This window comes from Schistocerca serialis, chromosome 3, assembly GCF_023864345.2.
Source record: "Schistocerca serialis cubense isolate TAMUIC-IGC-003099 chromosome 3, iqSchSeri2.2, whole genome shotgun sequence".
Lineage (NCBI taxonomy): Eukaryota > Metazoa > Arthropoda > Insecta > Orthoptera > Acrididae > Schistocerca > Schistocerca serialis.
This window is the reverse complement of record NC_064640.1, coordinates 478,994,535-479,012,081: the sequence shown is the minus strand read 5'-3', so window position 1 is coordinate 479,012,081 and position 17,547 is coordinate 478,994,535. Positions and strand designations below refer to the sequence as shown.

General features: G+C 40.0%; 1 protein-coding gene across 1 annotated transcript in view; it reads left to right on the top strand.

The window, feature by feature from the left end:
- The window catches only part of LOC126470939 (uncharacterized), a 150,185-nt gene extending 133,806 nt beyond the window's left edge, over positions 1 to 16,379 (top strand). The window contains exon 9 of the mRNA XM_050098990.1: positions 16,254 to 16,379. Coding sequence (XP_049954947.1) covers positions 16,254 to 16,379 — 126 coding nt within the window. The remainder of the gene's footprint in view (positions 1 to 16,253) is intronic.
- The last annotated feature ends 1,168 nt before the right edge of the window (positions 16,380 to 17,547 follow it).

Below are 17,547 nucleotides of genomic sequence, written 5' to 3'. Positions count from 1 at the left end.
TTTTGCAGTGGCCAGCGGAAGCGTTATCCCGGACGCGCACACTGGGTGTTCTAAGTGTGCGCGTCCCGCTTCCGTCATTAGGATTTAATTTTCTTTTGTTACGTGTATATAATGCAAGTGGAGACGTAGAATCATAAGCAGATTTACCAAAGTCCTTGTTAGCAATCTCAAACATATGATAGGTACGATAGGCAATAACATCTCTATCATTAAAACTTTCAAGTCCAGGTACACTATAAACTCCACTACCACCTCTCACTATAACAACAGCGAACCATCCATTTCCATGAGAGAAAGTGTCGTTTATATCCAAGCTAAAATTAAGTGAATATCCAAGAAATACAAAAGGTCCATCGACGAGAGCATGGGCGGCGACACTCTTCACTGGAATGCGATTCTTCTTGTCGCCTGATGTAGTTGTTAGTTCGATGTTTTCTATATTTTTGTAAACTGTTGTGTGACGACGACGTCGATATCTCCTGTAAGGCATGTTGACGGCGTTCAATGCAGTTGCCTGTGCAGCAGCGAAAAACAGAATGAGCGTAGCGCGAGAGCGGGCTCGCTTATATAGCGTAGACTTAGCGTTTTCGCAGTGGCCAGCGGAAGCGTTATCCCGGACGCGCACACTGGGTGTTCTAAGTGTGCGCGTCCCGCTTCCGTTATTAGGATTTAATTTTCTTTTGTTACGTGTATACAATGCAAGTGGAGACGTAGAATCATAAGCAGATTTACCAAAGTCCTTGTTAACAATCTCAAACATATGATAGGTACGATAGGCAATAACATCTCTATCATTAAAACTTTCAAGTCCAGGTACACTAGAAACTCCACTATCACCTCTCACTATAGCAACAGTGAACCATCCATTTCCATGACAGAAATTGTCGTTTGTATCCAAGCTAAAATTAAGTGAATATCCAAGAAATACACAAGGTCCGTCGACGAGAGCATGGGCGGCGACACTGTAAATCTGCTTATGATTCTACGTCTCTACTTGTATTGTATACACGTCGAGATTGCGTGCCGCGAGCTGCTTTTGGCGCATTCCTTGTGCGGTGCATGCCATTGCTGCCCCACAACTGAAAGTGGTCTGAGGCTGAAGACAACTGTTTATCTTTCTGAGCAGCTTGTGGCCTTGTTGTTAGAGTTGCAGACGCTCAAGCACAAAGCCCCAGGATCCATTCCTGGCCTATTTGGTTATTGTGTTGTGTGTGTTATTGTCTTCATAATTTTATCATCACCAATATGCAAGGTGTTGAAGTCACGCCAAGTAAAACGAGTAGTATAAGGCTGTCGAACTCTCTGGAAGGGCTCCCAGCCAAAAATGCCATACAGCCAAATATGCTGTACGCACATTTCAGTTATTTGTGTATCTTTGGTCAGTAAACGTTAACTGTGTTAATCATGTTTCACTGGCGCCTCCATGCACCTGACAAGCCTTCACACACTGAAACGCTACTCACCAGCATCTAGAGGTTGTGGAACAGCAACACCCTGGCCTCAAAAATGTAGCATCATCTCCTAAAATAGCGTCTCCTTAAAACTAAATTTAATCTGAAGGTGTTGTTATATACTGAATTGCTGAACGAAGCTACAAAAACAATGCGCAGGTGAAGGTGTTAGGGACATGAGAAATATAATGAAAAGTGTGTATAGGAACTTCAAGTAACACAGTCATTCATTCTGACATTCAATTCACCAACTGACCCCACTCGCAGTGACGCTGGTGTCTTACACTTAAAAGTCGGTCTGCGTGTGCCAAATCTGTTACGATGCCTCAAATTCCAAACATCTGGCCACACTACAGTTCGCCAAGGAGATCATAAGTCAGAAGCAGGATTACATCGCTACCAGTGCTCGTTAACGGCTCCAATAAACATTCAATTTGTAGCGTTGTGTATCCAGTCTAGACAGAAGAAAAGAAAATACAAGAAATTAAGGTAACACAACGTGTGCCGTACAAATAAGCATAGATATTACTTAAGGACACTTATCCTCTGTTATATGTAAGATCATTCGCATCAGTAGTAAAACAGCCCACAGCTTAAGATAGTGCGTCAAAGATACAAGCAGTATATGCGACTGCCAACACTTGCTCGTTTTGCTGCACCTGCAATGCAGCACAGTCCACGTGGCCTACACTGTCCAAAGAAACAGTTAAGAAAACGTCGAAAGCTGACAATACGACGGCATTACTCCCAAGACGTAGGTTTCAACTGTAACCGTTAGTTAGTTCTATCTTGACCCATTCCTCATTTCTTCTCAACGAGGAAAGATTGTAGCAAAGAAGAAATCAAAGGGCAATAAATCAAATATTAAAGTGCCAGAGTTGAAATCAGCAGTCACCTTTGATGCTGGTTATTTGTAAATAGAAGTGGCAGCATTGGAAGGGTTACGACGTTTTTATAACGCGCCTTGCATTCGTTACCAATGAGCAGTGAGAGAGAGAAAGAAAACATCACAAAAACAAAAGTCATGATACAGTGGACCTAAGTGGCTTAAGAAATTACGTAGAAGGACTTAAGTTCCTAGAACAGACTAGATCTGCGCTCCTATTGTACTTCTACAAGAGACAGATTTCGAGTTCTTATAGTCCTATCACCTATACTGAAAGGATGACTGATGTGGCGAAAAGGTCAAGAGCGGAGCGGCAGTGTTCGTCATTGCTACGCATTACTCTTTACCTGGCGCAGCTAGCAGTTGCTGTCACAGTACATGTTGGGTCATCCCAAATAAGTTATGTTCCATTTACGTCCCACCACAGGAACTACTAGATAGTGATGAGCTCCTAGAGCTAATCAAACAGCTATCATTCACCGTCCTTTTACTGGGAGACTTCAGTTCACATAGTACCTCATGAGACTGTAATTTCACCTGTTCCGGTGATATAGAGGTTGAAAGGCCCTAAGGGTCGGAAACATACCCCTTCTAATTGCAGGGAAAATGCTGCCTGTTAACAAAGCGATGGGATCATTTTCCACCAATGATCTCACAGTTTCTTCTCCTGCTTTCTACCTTCTGCTCAGTGGGAAGAGGTAGACTGTCTCCTGTTCAACGAATACATTCTAGTTTCCGTCCTACTTACAAAGAGCAGAGCCTGAAAGAGAACTACACAAATGGATGCTCAGGAAGACAAACTGGACCCTGTTCACTATATCAGTCGTACCTGAACACCCAAGATAGCGTCTGGGTTGGATTGATCATACTACAAGTGTGATTCCACAAACCACTGATGGATCCATATCAATATTTTGAGGACGTTATAAGAGGTAACCTGACTCTAGGTAGAACGACCAGTGAATTTTGCAATAAAGAACAGCTCAGCGGCCTGCGAAGATTCAAGCGCAGTCTATCTGCAGATAACCTTCATCCTTCCGCCCGCGAGGGCAGCAAACTGACGGACAATTAAGGGAGCCAAAAGGTATCACGTCGCGAGTATTATGGTAACCATATGAAAGATCACTGGAAGCGGGATGTCATGTCCAGTACTTGGCAAATGAGACACCAGTAGCTATATTCCTAACAAGGGCGTGATACTTTCTGGAATTAAGACTTTCCACGAATCAGGTTACATGTTTCCAGAAAAATCGGGAAGCTAATGAGAGGGGAGTAGTTAATTTAAGGTTCACCTATGAAGAGACCTATACTCTATCATTTTCAATACAGTAACTGGACACAGTTCATCATAATTACCTGAGCGAGACTTAATACAATATGACTTGCTGTGATGCCTTTAAGGGTAAGGAGGATTAAAAATGGTTCAAATGGCTCTGAGCACTGTGGGACTTAACATCTGAGATCATTAGTCCCCTAGAACTTAGAACTACTTAAACCTAACTAACCTAAGTACATCACACACATACATGACCGCGGCAGGATTCGAACCTGAGACCGTAACAGTCTCGCGGTTGCAGACTGAAGCGCCTAGAAGCGCTCGGCCACACCGGGCGGCAGAGGATTAAAGGTTAACTCGCTGTCTCCAGCGATGTCATTAGAGACGGAGCAGAAGCTCGTATAAGGGAAGGAAACCTGCCAGGCCATTTCGAAGGAACTATATGAGGATGGCCGGACGTGGATTTGAGGCACCACCTTTCCGAATGAGAGTGCAGTACGCTAACCTCTGCGCCATTTCCCTCGGTGCAATGCTTTTGACACTAAACCAAAATAGAACCTTATTGAATTTCTTATTAAAACCTGAATACCAATATCCAGACCCTTGGCGGTAATCAGTAGGGATTCCACTTCTTAAACTAGGACCGAGCACTCCGGAGCACCTACGGTAGACGCCAGAGCGATTGATCAGCTCCAGTCTCATGACCCTAGATCCTCGAAACCTGGTAAGTCACTTCCAGTGTGCAGTCGTAAGACATCACTCTAGTCTTAATAATCTAACCCCACTAGAGACGTCCGTACAGGAAGAACCTCTACGTAAGCAGAATTTAATAACAATATGTTTCGACAGCGAAAATTCATGCGACATTACGTGGCTATACAACATTTAAGTTATTGTCTCTTAGGTGAATGGGTACTCCATAGTCGGCTCGCCATTTAATGCATTCCTTCCTTGCCACACTATCATTCTAGATGTAGAATTAGATATACTATCTTCAGTAAATTTCTTGACCTTGGCAGTATCCTACAGTAGAGGTTTTTTAGCGTGATTTGATTTGCAGTTGCCATAAATAGTACATAGATCTAAGTGAGGAATCGAGTCAACTGCTCCTTACTTGTGAATGACTTCTCCCTTTCCTGCTTAAGATCTTGTCCCACATATTTCTGTATTCAGCTGCAGCTGATGTCTAAGGTACTAGAAGAATGGTTTACAATAACATACCTTTATTTTTCCTCTGTGAAAACTGTGTTGACTTTAATGGTGATAGCCTTTTTAATTCACTTGAGCGAAGACCCAGGTATACCGCTCTAAAGATAAGAGCCGCTAAAGAGCTGATATCACGAAGTGTCTGAATTAAAAGAGCTAAGGGGCAGACAGAGTCTGTTGGCTGCTATTTTATAAAAGTGCAGTGTATTCTCGTTAGATTATGGCTGCACGATCTATGGAACAGCGCGATCAACATACTTAAAGATGCTGGACTAAGTACACTGCGAGGGAGTCGAATTGGCCACTGCTGCTCCCATGACAAGCCCTGTGTCAAGCTTATGAGCACAGGCAGAAGAGCCACAATTATGTGCTCGATGAAAAAAACATCCAAGCTTCAGTCGGTTGCGACATCTTTGTGCTTTCCAGCAAGAATTAACACCCACGAAACGTTGGAATGACTTCGCAGATATCGCCAGAGAGGAAACAAATGGTTCAGTAAACGAGAAAAGCTTCTTTGAACGGGTCTTTGTGTGTCCCATATTAACGTACGGGGGCAGGATGTGTATTCGTGTGGACTTTTCTTCCAAGATTATGTTGATATGAACATTTTTAACAATTTAATTGAGCACGATGATTTTTACGTATACTACTGGGTGGATGCTATTAGACGCTCCATCGCTTCTTTCCGACAATGTCCGGAGAATCTGTCTCCAAAACAATTTTAGTGTGTTTCATCCCGAATTCGGATACCAGTGAATCGGATGAGATGTGATCAGGGGTCGAAATTTCACATTTCCTCTGATTCACATTGTGCTCTGCAGACAATCGAGCACCTGTAGTCAGTAAATAAAGTGGTTCATAATACCCAGGATTCCCTTATTCAGTTGCAAAGTCATTCTGCAGAGTATCTTGCCAAAAAGGCATACACACTACACAATGTGATCCAATGTACTACCCCTCGATGCGCTGCCATGCCATTACTCAGACGGTCCGTAACCCATCTGTGGGAGAAAGAGTGATAGGAGGTGATAGATTAAAATAATAATCGCTTGTCGCTGGCCGGCTTGGAGCAAGTTGTTCAACTGGACCTCACTTTGGTATCCGAACCAACTATCAAAAATGGTTCAAATGGCTCTGAGCACTATGAGACTTAACATCTACGGTCATCAGTCCCCTAGAACTTAGAACTACTTAAACCTAACTAACCTAAGGACAGCACACACCACCCAGCCATCACGAGGCAGAGAAAAACCCCGACCCCGCAGGGAATCGAACCCGGGAATCCGGGCGTGGGAAGCGAGAACGCTACCACACGACCACGAGATGCGGGCGAACCAACTATCGTTAAGAATGTTTTTCACATCATTGAGAGTGGAAGACAAGGTCAAATGTAGACCCAAATATAGTATGATCCGACAATGACTGGATGTCGCAATCTTTCACTCTCCAAGCACAGGCTTTCCCATAGAGCAACAGTTCCTAAATGCCAAGTGAACAGGAATGTGATACCGAAGTAAGAAACTATCTGTTACACCAGAATATCCTATTATCCTTCAGGTAGGAAGATACGGATAGAGATTGATTGTAACTACATTATTTTTGATTCTTGAGGGAATTTTTGTTCTATCGTTGCACCTACAAAAATGCGTAATTTTTTCACCAAACGCATTTCGCTTTATTGAGATAAAGCATCATCAGTGGTCTGTAATTAAGTTATTTACATTTTGATTTGCTTTTTAGATCGAAGAACAGTTCCTTACGAATAGGTTAATTTGTACCTACGGTGATTTCCCGGTTGATGTTTCGCTTACATCGGGAAATGTCCTCTGGTTGCACATCGTTGTTTTTCTGTGTTAGACACTGATAATTTTAGTCTAATTTTTAGATGTTCTGCAACACTATGCATTTCTTACGTTTTTCACAACACACTTTTATACACACCACTCTATTCCGTTTGTTTTTGTACTTCAAGTATGTGTTGTTGTTTGTGTTTTGTAGTGTTGGTGACATAACCTTTCCACTACTTGGTCTTTGACCTACAACATTCCTTTTTTTGAAAGTTATATTACTGCGTGTGTGTAATTCTATTTAATTATGTTTCTGTGTGTTTATGTACCATACAAGAGTAGGGAAGTAACAGCGATGGAGCGATTATTGTTTTTTTTAGGGGAGGGAGAATGATGATGACTGGACGTAAGTGTATAGCAGTGTGATGGAGTGTGAGCTACGAGGAGAAGCTGAGGAGCGAGAAGTGAAATGAAACTGTGAGTGGGGGCGGGGGGTTGAAAGAGTGGGAGGAGGTGAAGAATGGAAATGGTTCTTTTCTTTTCATGTACGAGTAATTTCTTCAATTATTCTATATAGGGTCTCGTTTCGAATATTTGTCTGCTCATTGAGCAACTGTTTATTTTCAGTTAATGTTTTTGTATGTGGAAATTTTCTTGGAAAGGGAGGAGGTACATGTCTTTACTGATTTTTATGATATTCACATCGTTTTCAGTATTGCTTGGTCTATGGTGTTCATCTTTTAGATGATTCGCTAATGCTGAATGATTTGTACCGAATTAAATGTTCTGATGTATTTTTATATCTTGTGTCGAATGTCCTGCCAGTCATTTCAATGTACATCTTCCCGCAAACTCTGCAGCCGAGCTGATAGATACCACAATGTTGGTATCTGTCTTGTTTTCATTTTAGTTTTGGGATGTGCTGTTGTATGGAATTGTTTGTTTTGTAAGCAATGTTTATGCCTCGTTTTTTTTAATATGTTACCTATTTTATGAGTGATTTTGTTGTGATAGGTCAGTGTATGCCACTTTTTTTGTTGCAGTGCAAGTTGTAGGAGTAGGTTTGGTTTGGTTTCTTTTTCTTTATTTGCCTCTTTATTTTTTTGTTTAGCTTGTCTACCATTGTTTCCTTGTGTCAATTTTTAATGCTATTTGTTTTATAATGGCTAACTCTTTCTAGTAATTAGAAGTGTTTAGGGGTGTCCTGTTCAGCCTGTTTAACGTGTATCTGTCTGCTGCTTGTTTGTGGTTCTGTGGATGGTTTGAAGTTCCATTTAAGATAATGTCACTTGTTGTGGGCTTTCTGTATATGTCAGATGTGTCTTTATTATTGTCTTTTCTTGTGATTATGTGAAAAAGGTTGAGTGTGTTTTCTTGTTCCTCTTCTACTGTGGATTTTATGTTTTTGTGTACAGTATTTAGGTCTTTGTGTAGTTGCTGTATCCTGTTTTTGGGTTCATTACCATGCATATTATGTCATCCATGTATCTGTACCAGTACACCACATTGTAGCTTTTCTTTGTTAATATGTCTTTAAATATTAATGTTTCTATGTGATTCATGAAAATGTCGCATTTTGTTTATAGCTCTGCATGTGCAGCCTTCGACTTTTTCGACAATGGGAGCAAAAATAGCCGGATTATTTAATTTTTGTATTAGCTGAAGATGAATTTCGGATAATTCTTAGTTTAATGTATGTTTTTTTTATATAGTGATTTAATTTCGTGTTTCAGCCAGGCATTTTTAGTGGCCTGTCTGGCAAGTTTTGCTACTTTCGAAATTTTGGATTGTGTAGTCTCTAACACCTCTTCTGACTCGCTTATTAGATTTGTTTCCAGTCATCGAAATACGTATCGTGATCTACCTGGGTGATCTAGATACCTCCATGCATAAACCCGATCTTGTCATAGGTAACTCTGATAGTATTTCCCGTGTCACATAAGTGCATTAAATACCTCTACGATAAACTATGCCATTACTGATCCAATAACATAAACAAGCTGAAAAGACTGCTAAAACCTGTGGCAATGGATTGCGAAAACTCCTCTCATTAGACAAGAGTAGTTGCAATACCAGGGAGAAAATACAAGTTACGCCATACTTTCTGAGGTCACATGTGACAGGTCAGGGGTCTACCCATGAAGTCATAGCCCAACATGGCTGCATCCACCTCCTCTCTCTTCCCATTACTTGACATGTAACAAGCCACACTTGACACGTCATGCCCCTCCTTACCTAGAGTCATTCACATTCCAAGACGCTACACTTCATCTCTTCGAATGGTAACAGTCATTAAAACGAAACAGTCAATCACATCCTCATACTTTACATGGTGCTCAAATGAAACAAACAGTTATAATGTAGCCTCAGAACATGCATCTTGGTCGTACTCAAAAGTATCCAAACGATGTAAATTAGATGCACTATGTTTAAAAATATTTATCTAAGAAATTACACGAAGGGTGTGACTTGTTGTATATTGAAACGTAAAATTCATCGGAAATACACATATGCACAATGTTACACCACACACTTACACATTAAGCTGCAGTACTTAATGTTCAAACTTCGATCAGTGTACGAATGCTGTAATGCGCAACAGAATGTAAACTTAATTCTTTGCACACATCTAAACTGTTCTATGATCCTGGCGAAGTGTCAGAGTGTTCTTACCATGTCTAATTGTGTACAAAAATATGTCCTAAACATATAACATGAAATTTTTATGTCAAGTATCACAATCCAGAGTGATGTTTGGAAGGTAGTAGACGAGGTACTAGCGGAAGTAAAGCTGTGAGGACGGGTTTTGACCTGTTCCCGGATATCTAGAGCACTTGCCCACGAAGAGCGAAGGTCCCTCGTTCGAGTCTTGGCCTGGTACACAGTTTTAATCTGCCAGGAAGACTGAAGTATCGTCATATTATTGTTCACACACATGTACATATCCATCAAAATGATACCAAAAATATGATCTACGTACCCATCTAGTTGTAAGTAATATCCTAAACAGACTGTGGTCTATTCAAGTTAAGGTGAAAACAGTCATGTAGCAAAACTAACTTCATCACTCTTATAACTGAAAAAATACATGTTAGTGAAATACTGTGCTGAGCAGGCAAACACACAAAAGATTTGGCAGTCTGAGTAACTGATAATTACTGGCAGAATTTAATTAATTCCATATTGGTAGCCTACTTTTGCTGTAAAGTACAGTATATCCTGAAATCAAATAATTCCACATCTGCATTTATCTATGATCATTGTCAAGGTTCCAATAGCATGTCCACATCTAAAATACATAAGGGGTGATGTCATTTCAATCGGAGGAGATGTCATTGGTGGTTTGTGGAACTGGTTGTTTTCATCTGCTGTTTTGCAAGTATTTTGGTAATTTTTCATCTTAGTAAACATCAGTATGGAAGCAGGAAAAGATGATGTATTATGTTATACACTAGAAAAAAATCGATGATACTGATTGGCAAGCACTGCATTTTGTTACGAATTGTTGGGTCTAGTCAAGGTTATATACAATAACAACATTCAAATAAGGTTACAAGATTTGAAAATTGGAACTATTGCACCAAAGCTTTCTGAAACATTCACAGAACGTATATCATATAATCAACTGATGCTGATTCTCCACCCTGTAAACTGTTAATCGTTCTCCACTCTGTAAATTGACCATCATTCTCTACCTTGTAGACTGCCCATCATTGTGCCACCCAGCATTATGCAGGATAATGGTGGTCAGACATTTCCACATCTGCCTCGTCTATTATACTGACTTACCATTACATTTCACCTCATAAAAATGCACGCAACATTAAAAATGAAATACAGTATTTCCAAACTGCCTCATCATCATCATCAACATCAGTAAATTTCAATTCTCTGTTTTATACACCACAACAAATATCCTCTGACTCTGTAATACTTATTTTAAGGTTGCAACAACATTCTAATGTATATCAGTGGGAGTAAAGAGAATGCAGTTTTCCCCAGTAGCTGACATCATCTCTCTGATTTATACACCACAGTAAATTTACATGCCACAACATCATCATAGATTACAGAGGTAATGAAAGAATTACAGTTCACCCCACTTCAAGTTTCCATAGCAGAAGATGACGTTTCGAACTACAAGATGACGTTAATTCCCATCTATGGTGCTGCACTAAAGTTTGATTTACTTTAATATCAGACGAGTTTTTGACAAAGGAATAACATTGTTTATCCTGCTAATTCTAATCGACGGGTCCACTTAAGCTTGTACGTTGCATCAGCAGTAATGCACATGTCTGTTTAGCGTCATTATACTACCATTAGTATGTATTTTGATGAATTTAGTGCGAGGCACTACAATGAGACCAGGTTCGTCTGTTATCAAAAAAATGGTTCAAATGGCTCAGAGCACTATGGGACTTAACATGTGAGGTCATCTGTCCCCTAGAACTTAGAACTACTTAAACCTAACTAACCTACGGACGTCACACACATCAATGCCCGAGACAGGATTCGAACCTGCGACCGTTGCGGTCTCGCGGTTGCAAACTGAAGCGCCTAGAACCGCTCGGCCACTCTGGCCGGCCGTCTATTATCCTATAATTGATTTCAGTAGTAGGAATAGGTAAGCTGTGTATATTATAATATGTTGTACAAATTATTTACATGTGTAAATCAATAATTTGGAGGTCTATAGTGCTTGACAAGTAAGTTAAATCAATCGAACTTTGGTATTTAATAAGAGCTACTTAACATAAAATTTTAAAAGTAATGCCAATATGCAAGTAAAATGTATTAAAAAAATCCCGTACAATAATTAAACTTTGACACTTTACATTATCTCTGTGTATTACCAAAATATGAAGTTTAAGTGATAAGTTGCAATATAATTGCAGCCAAACACCTTCTTCGTAATATTGCACTTTGACAATTAGTATGGCTTTCGCAGTGTTACACGTGTAAGTGTGTGTGTGTGTTATGTTTTATTTAAATCACATAGATAGTGGTGTAGTTTAGTAGTTGATTATAGGAAATAGACTATGTAAATGTTTTAGACAGCTTTGGCACCATCGTTCTGATTGGTGAATATCGCAGGCTTAACATTGACTAGTCCCAATAATTTGTAACAGAAAGCAATACTTGCCAACCAGTATCCCCGATTACTCTTCTCTAGTGCAGAACACAATACGTTATCTTTTTTTTCCCCCAGAATTGTTGCTTGGTGATGTGAAATATTACCAAAACCTCTTAAAACAGTAGGTGATGACAGTCTGCTCTACAAACCACCAATGACATCTCTTCGAGTTGAAATTACATCGTCCTTTATGTTTTTTAGACTTGGAGATACTTTTGTAACCCTTGACAAGGATCGTAAAACTAGTTTGACGTGTAATTATTTAATTTGAGGCTGCATTATGTCTTACAGCAACAGTAGGTGTAAACTATGGAATTAATTACATTCCGCCAGTATCCGGCAGTCAGTCAGACTGCCTATTTTTGTGAGTTTATCTGCTTAGTATAGCATTTTAGCTAATATGTATTTTTGCACTAATGAGGGTGGTGAGGTTAGTATTACTACAGCACTCTTTTAATTATGTAACATAAGAGAACTTTGGTTTTTCACTATTGATGAAAAATGTGTTTTATCCTCAATCTCTTTTTCCATAAGGAATGTTATATAGTTTCCAATTAAGCTTACAGATGTAAGATGGAAATTTACTGGCAAGACAGTGCAGTATTTGACATAAACATTCTTTTTATAGTGAAGAATGAAAATACAGTTGATAACTTTTTTGCAAGTACATACTTTTTTAAGTTTTTGTGTGTGCTTTTCTGACGTATTATGGACAGGGAAATATTAAAAGTTACGCGGTTGATTTAATTTATCGGATAAACGCTTTTGGGCACAGTGCCAACATAACTCACATAGTTCAGATATTTTCAAGCATAGCCAAAATGCTTGCTCTCGGGTAACATTGCAATTTCGTATTTTATTTCAGCACCCACTATAAGCTATGCATAGCACAATACTAACACCTCTTCCTCTTTCTGAGCTCAACATCTCACGCGTTATGGAGGAATGCTGACTCAGCTTTTCAGGATAGCAAATGGGAAGTTGTGGTACAGAAAATGGCCCAGAGATCAACAGCGTGTCTGTGTGTGTGTGTGTGTGTGTGTATGTGTGTGTGTGTGCGTGTGTCTAGTGAGTGAAGTATTATGAAGCAGTATGTGTATAGTGTGTGCAGCGACTGATTGTGAGATATCAGTGAACAATGTGGCATTACATTATTTAATAAGTTATTTCTAAAAAAAGTATTGTATACCAGGAGTAAATCTAAAGATTGTCTGTAACTAGAAGTCTGTAAATATATGTGTATACGAATTAACTTATTCTAAATTGATCTAAATTAGTAAATACTTTGACATGTCCTGTAGCCTTGTAAAAGGAGATCTACATATGAATAAAGCTGCTACTACTACTACTACTACTACTACTACTACTATGCTTAGATTGACAGTTTCATTTTAATACTGCACTCTCATTTGTTGGAGAGGAGGAGTGGGAGGGGCAAAGGGGGAGCAGTATCAGGTAAAAAGATCAGAATTGCTAGTTCTGCCATCCTGAAGATTTAATTTCTTTTCTTTTAATTCTTTATTTTCCCACCAACTTGTATTTTTTTAATTTGCTGCCATTGCTGTTTTGATAACATCATTTTAACTTGTGCTTTTCAAGGTTATTCAAGTGCAAAATGAGAGAATCCTCATAGGTATACTAATGGTATTTTTAGTTATGTCACCAAAACGGTTCAAAATACCGAACACAGTTTAACTTTGAGAGCTCTTTTCATCAGTATTAATTTTTTCCCATGTTACAATTTGAAACTGAGTTGGTTCAAATAGTTTAAATGGCTCTGAGCACTATGGGACTTAACATCTGTGGTCATCAGTCCCCTCGAACTTAGAACTACTTAAACCTAACTAACCTAAGAACATCACACACATCCATGCCCGACGCAGGATTCGAACCTGCGAGCGTAGCAGTCGCGCGGTTCCGGACTGAGCGCCTTAACCGCGAGACCACCGCGGCCGGCGAAACTGAGTTGAAATGGTGGTTCTTCATTTCTAGCATCTTCCAGGCAATGTAACTTACAGCTTTCTATTTGCCTTCATCTTCAGACCCTATCTCCATTGTTGATTAGTACCACCATGCTCTAAATACTCTGTGATTAAGCCATAATTAAGTAATTGAACTCACCTGCAAGTGCAACTGAAATCGACGTTCTTTAACTTTTAGCGAATGAAGCCTTCTAAAAACGATTAAAGTGTATGACTGTTAACACCAATAACCATATCATTATATTAATTTGACAACCATGTTAATTCAGAAGTGCTTAATGACCGAGACACGCCCTGTCAGACATCACATATCAGGCATGATATGGGTAACATGGCAAAATGTTCTGTCGAATCCAATTTATAAAAGATGTGGCACAAGACGAAACAAGAGAAGAATACTGAAGAAAATCGACTGTGTCCTCTTCAAAGATAACTGATTCACTTTTCTGAAAAAGATTTTCCAATTGTATTATTCTTGCTTTTAAATGAATTTCATCAGTTTCCTAACTTAAATTATAACACCTTTTAGTCGTTGTCGTGTATTAAAATTCTTGCGATAAAGCGTCCCTTTGTCTTGTAACCAATCCAGCGTATTCTACGAGATAGATCATCCCATTTCCTGATGAAGTTTAGTTAAATGTGTTGTTGGTACTAGCTTCTATGCCTACTAGCTCCGCAGATAATGAAGAAATTGAGAGAATCTAGAACGAAATAAAATAAATATTTTGTTCATTAATGGAGACGAAATTTTAAAGGTGATTGGGGCCTGGAGTTCAATAGTTTCAGAGAAATGTCAGAATACGCGACGCAATACTGGCCCTGCGACTTATTCTACAATGAGATTTAAAGAAAGTGTTTTAACATTGTTCACTGGAGCACATTCACTCATATATAAAAGGTAGCGAGTATAAAAAAGAAACCAATTGTTATCTACAATTTTTACGAACCAGTCTGCAGTTATAAGAGTTGAAGAACATGAAACGAAAGCAGTAGTTGAGAAGGGAATGACATAAGGTTTTATTCCATCCTCCGTGTTATTCACTTCATTCAATAAGCACGTAGTGACGGAAACCAAGGAAAAATTCAGAATGAAACTAAATTTCACGGAGAAGGAACGAAAAATTTGAGTAGCTTCTCAGCGTTGGGGTTCACAGTCATGCAGATCATTCAAAACCTTTGACGTTTACCAATGATACTGTCATTCTGACATAGGCGGAAAAGGACCAGGAAGTTCAGCTGAATGGAATGGACAGTGTCTTTGAAAGAGATTGCAGGATAAATATCAACAAAAGTAAAACAAGGGTTACGGAATGTAGTCGAATCAAACGAGGTGACGCTGGGAAAATTAAATAAGCATCCTATGTCCCTGCTTAGATTTACGTTTATATTTTCAACTAAAGTTGGTATTCAATGGTTTGACAGAGCGAAAATGACTGGACATAGTATATAGTAAAATCAAAAAACGTTACCACAGCATAAATGGGTGCAGGAAAGGCTGAGAGAGGCAAGGGAGACGGAGAACCGAAAGGAAGCTGAAACTACCATCGCTGCTTTTGTGGAATCGTTCGCAGGAGGTGAAGAAATAGTAAGGTTATCTGATATTAGTATTTTTGTCGTGTAAAGAGAGACAGAATGCCCTGAAAAAGAGGAAGGGTTACTGGAGGCGAGTGTTTGAGCGACCTGCGTGTAAAAAGATGCAACCGATCACGGAAATTAAAGAGTGAAAAGGGACCCTTTATTGGAATTACGCTCTCATTTATCGGCAATTCCAGAACCATTTCTACAGAGAGTTAAAATGACTACCTTTTAATTCTGCCTTGCAGCGTGCATGTCAAATCAACTACAGGGTAAAGCTACGAACCTGTAGAGACAGATTTAGTGCAAAACCAATGAGTTTCAGGTTAACTGTTTTGTACTTACAGATTTAATTATGGATAGAATGTTAGGAACTGAATGTTTGGAGAAATATAGGCATAACATTATTCTTGCGATAGGTGATTTGAACACAGTCGTCAGGATACACTATGTGATGAAAAGTATGCACGCACATTGTTAGTGAATGCGTCGACCGTTCGCCTTTATGTCAGCTTGAACTCTGCTGGGGACACTTTCAGTTACGTGTCTTAATCTCTGCAGAGGAATGATAGCTCATTATTACCAAGGAGCCGAAACCAGAACTGATAATGATTTTTCCGTTGGTGTGTGGAGCGAAGGCGTCATTCTAACTCGTATCAAAGGAGTTCTACTGGGTTCAGGTATGGATTCTGAGGAAGCCAGTTTCTATCAGAAATGTTATTGCCCCATAGATGGTGCTTTATGACAAGGTGCGTTACAGTTCTGATAATTTCAACGTCTCCAAACTGATCGTCTGTTGTACACAGTATGTAAACCATGTTAAATGTGTTCATACATATCAGAATTTAGTTTTACTTTTGATCAGTTGGAGTATCTGGAGCCGCAACAAATTCAAATGCATAAACTCGGGAATCGATTGCATTGCGTACTTAATGAAATTATGTCTGTTACAGCGCGATGTCTGCAAGGAAGATAAGATAGACGAGACGAACGAAGTCATAGAACATCATGGAAATGGAGAGTGTGAAGAAATGCGTTGTGATATGGGTCCAGAAAAATGTTTGTCCCATACTGAATAAAAATAATGGAAATTGCATGTAAGTGTATATTCGAGTACTTGGTTACGAAGTGTATGTTTTGGATAGATAATATGATGTCTATTATATTTGCAGAAATAGCTGGCAGGATGTTCTGCATGTCTGATAAGTAATGGATTCTGTGGAATTTGTGATGAATGAATGGATTAGCTGAATCCCATGTCCATGTGCAATAATACATTAAAAAATATGTATTCTACGTTGTCCAAATGTTGTATCAGAGTCTCGTGTAAAAATATGAACTAAATCGGCCAAGAACCTTTAGAGATTTTTGGTAACAGCTTTGAGCATTGACCTGTCTTTGTATAATAGTATAGATTTTGAATATACACTCCTGGAAATTGAAATAAGAACACCGTGAATTCATTGTCCCAGGAAGGGGAAACTTTATTGACACATTCCTGGGGTCAGATACATCACATGATCACACTGACAGAACCACAGGCACATAGACACAGGCAACAGGGCATGCACAATGTCGGCACTAGTACAGTGTATATCCACCTTTCGCAGCAATGCAGGCTGCTATTCTCCCATGGAGACGATCGTAGAGATGCTGGATGTAGTCCTGTGGAACGGCTTGCCATACCATTTCCACCTGGCGCCTCAGTTGGACCAGCGTTCGTGCTGAACGTGCAGACCGCGTGAGACGACGCTTCATCCAGTCCCAAACATGCTCAATGGGGGACAGATCCGGAGATCTTGCTGGCCAGGGTAGTTGACTTACACCTTCTAGAGCACGTTGGGTGGCACGGGATACATGCGGACGTGCATTGTCCTGTTGGAACAGCAAGTTCCCTTGCCGGTCTAGGAATGGTAGAACGATGGGTTCGATGACGGTTTGGATGTACCGTGCACTATTCAGTGTCCCCTCGACGATCACCAGTGGTGTACGGCCAGTGTAGGAGATCGCTCCCCACACCATGATGCCGGGTGTTGGCCCTGCGTGCCTCGGTCGTATGCAGTCCTGATTGTGGCGCTCACCTGCACGGCGCCAAACACGCATACGACCATCATTGGCACCAAGGCAGAAGCGACTCTCATCGCTGAAGACGACACGTCTCCATTCGTCCCTCCATTCACGCCTGTCGCGACACCACTGGAGGCGGGCTGCACGATGTTGGGGCGTGAGCGGAAGACGGCCTAACGG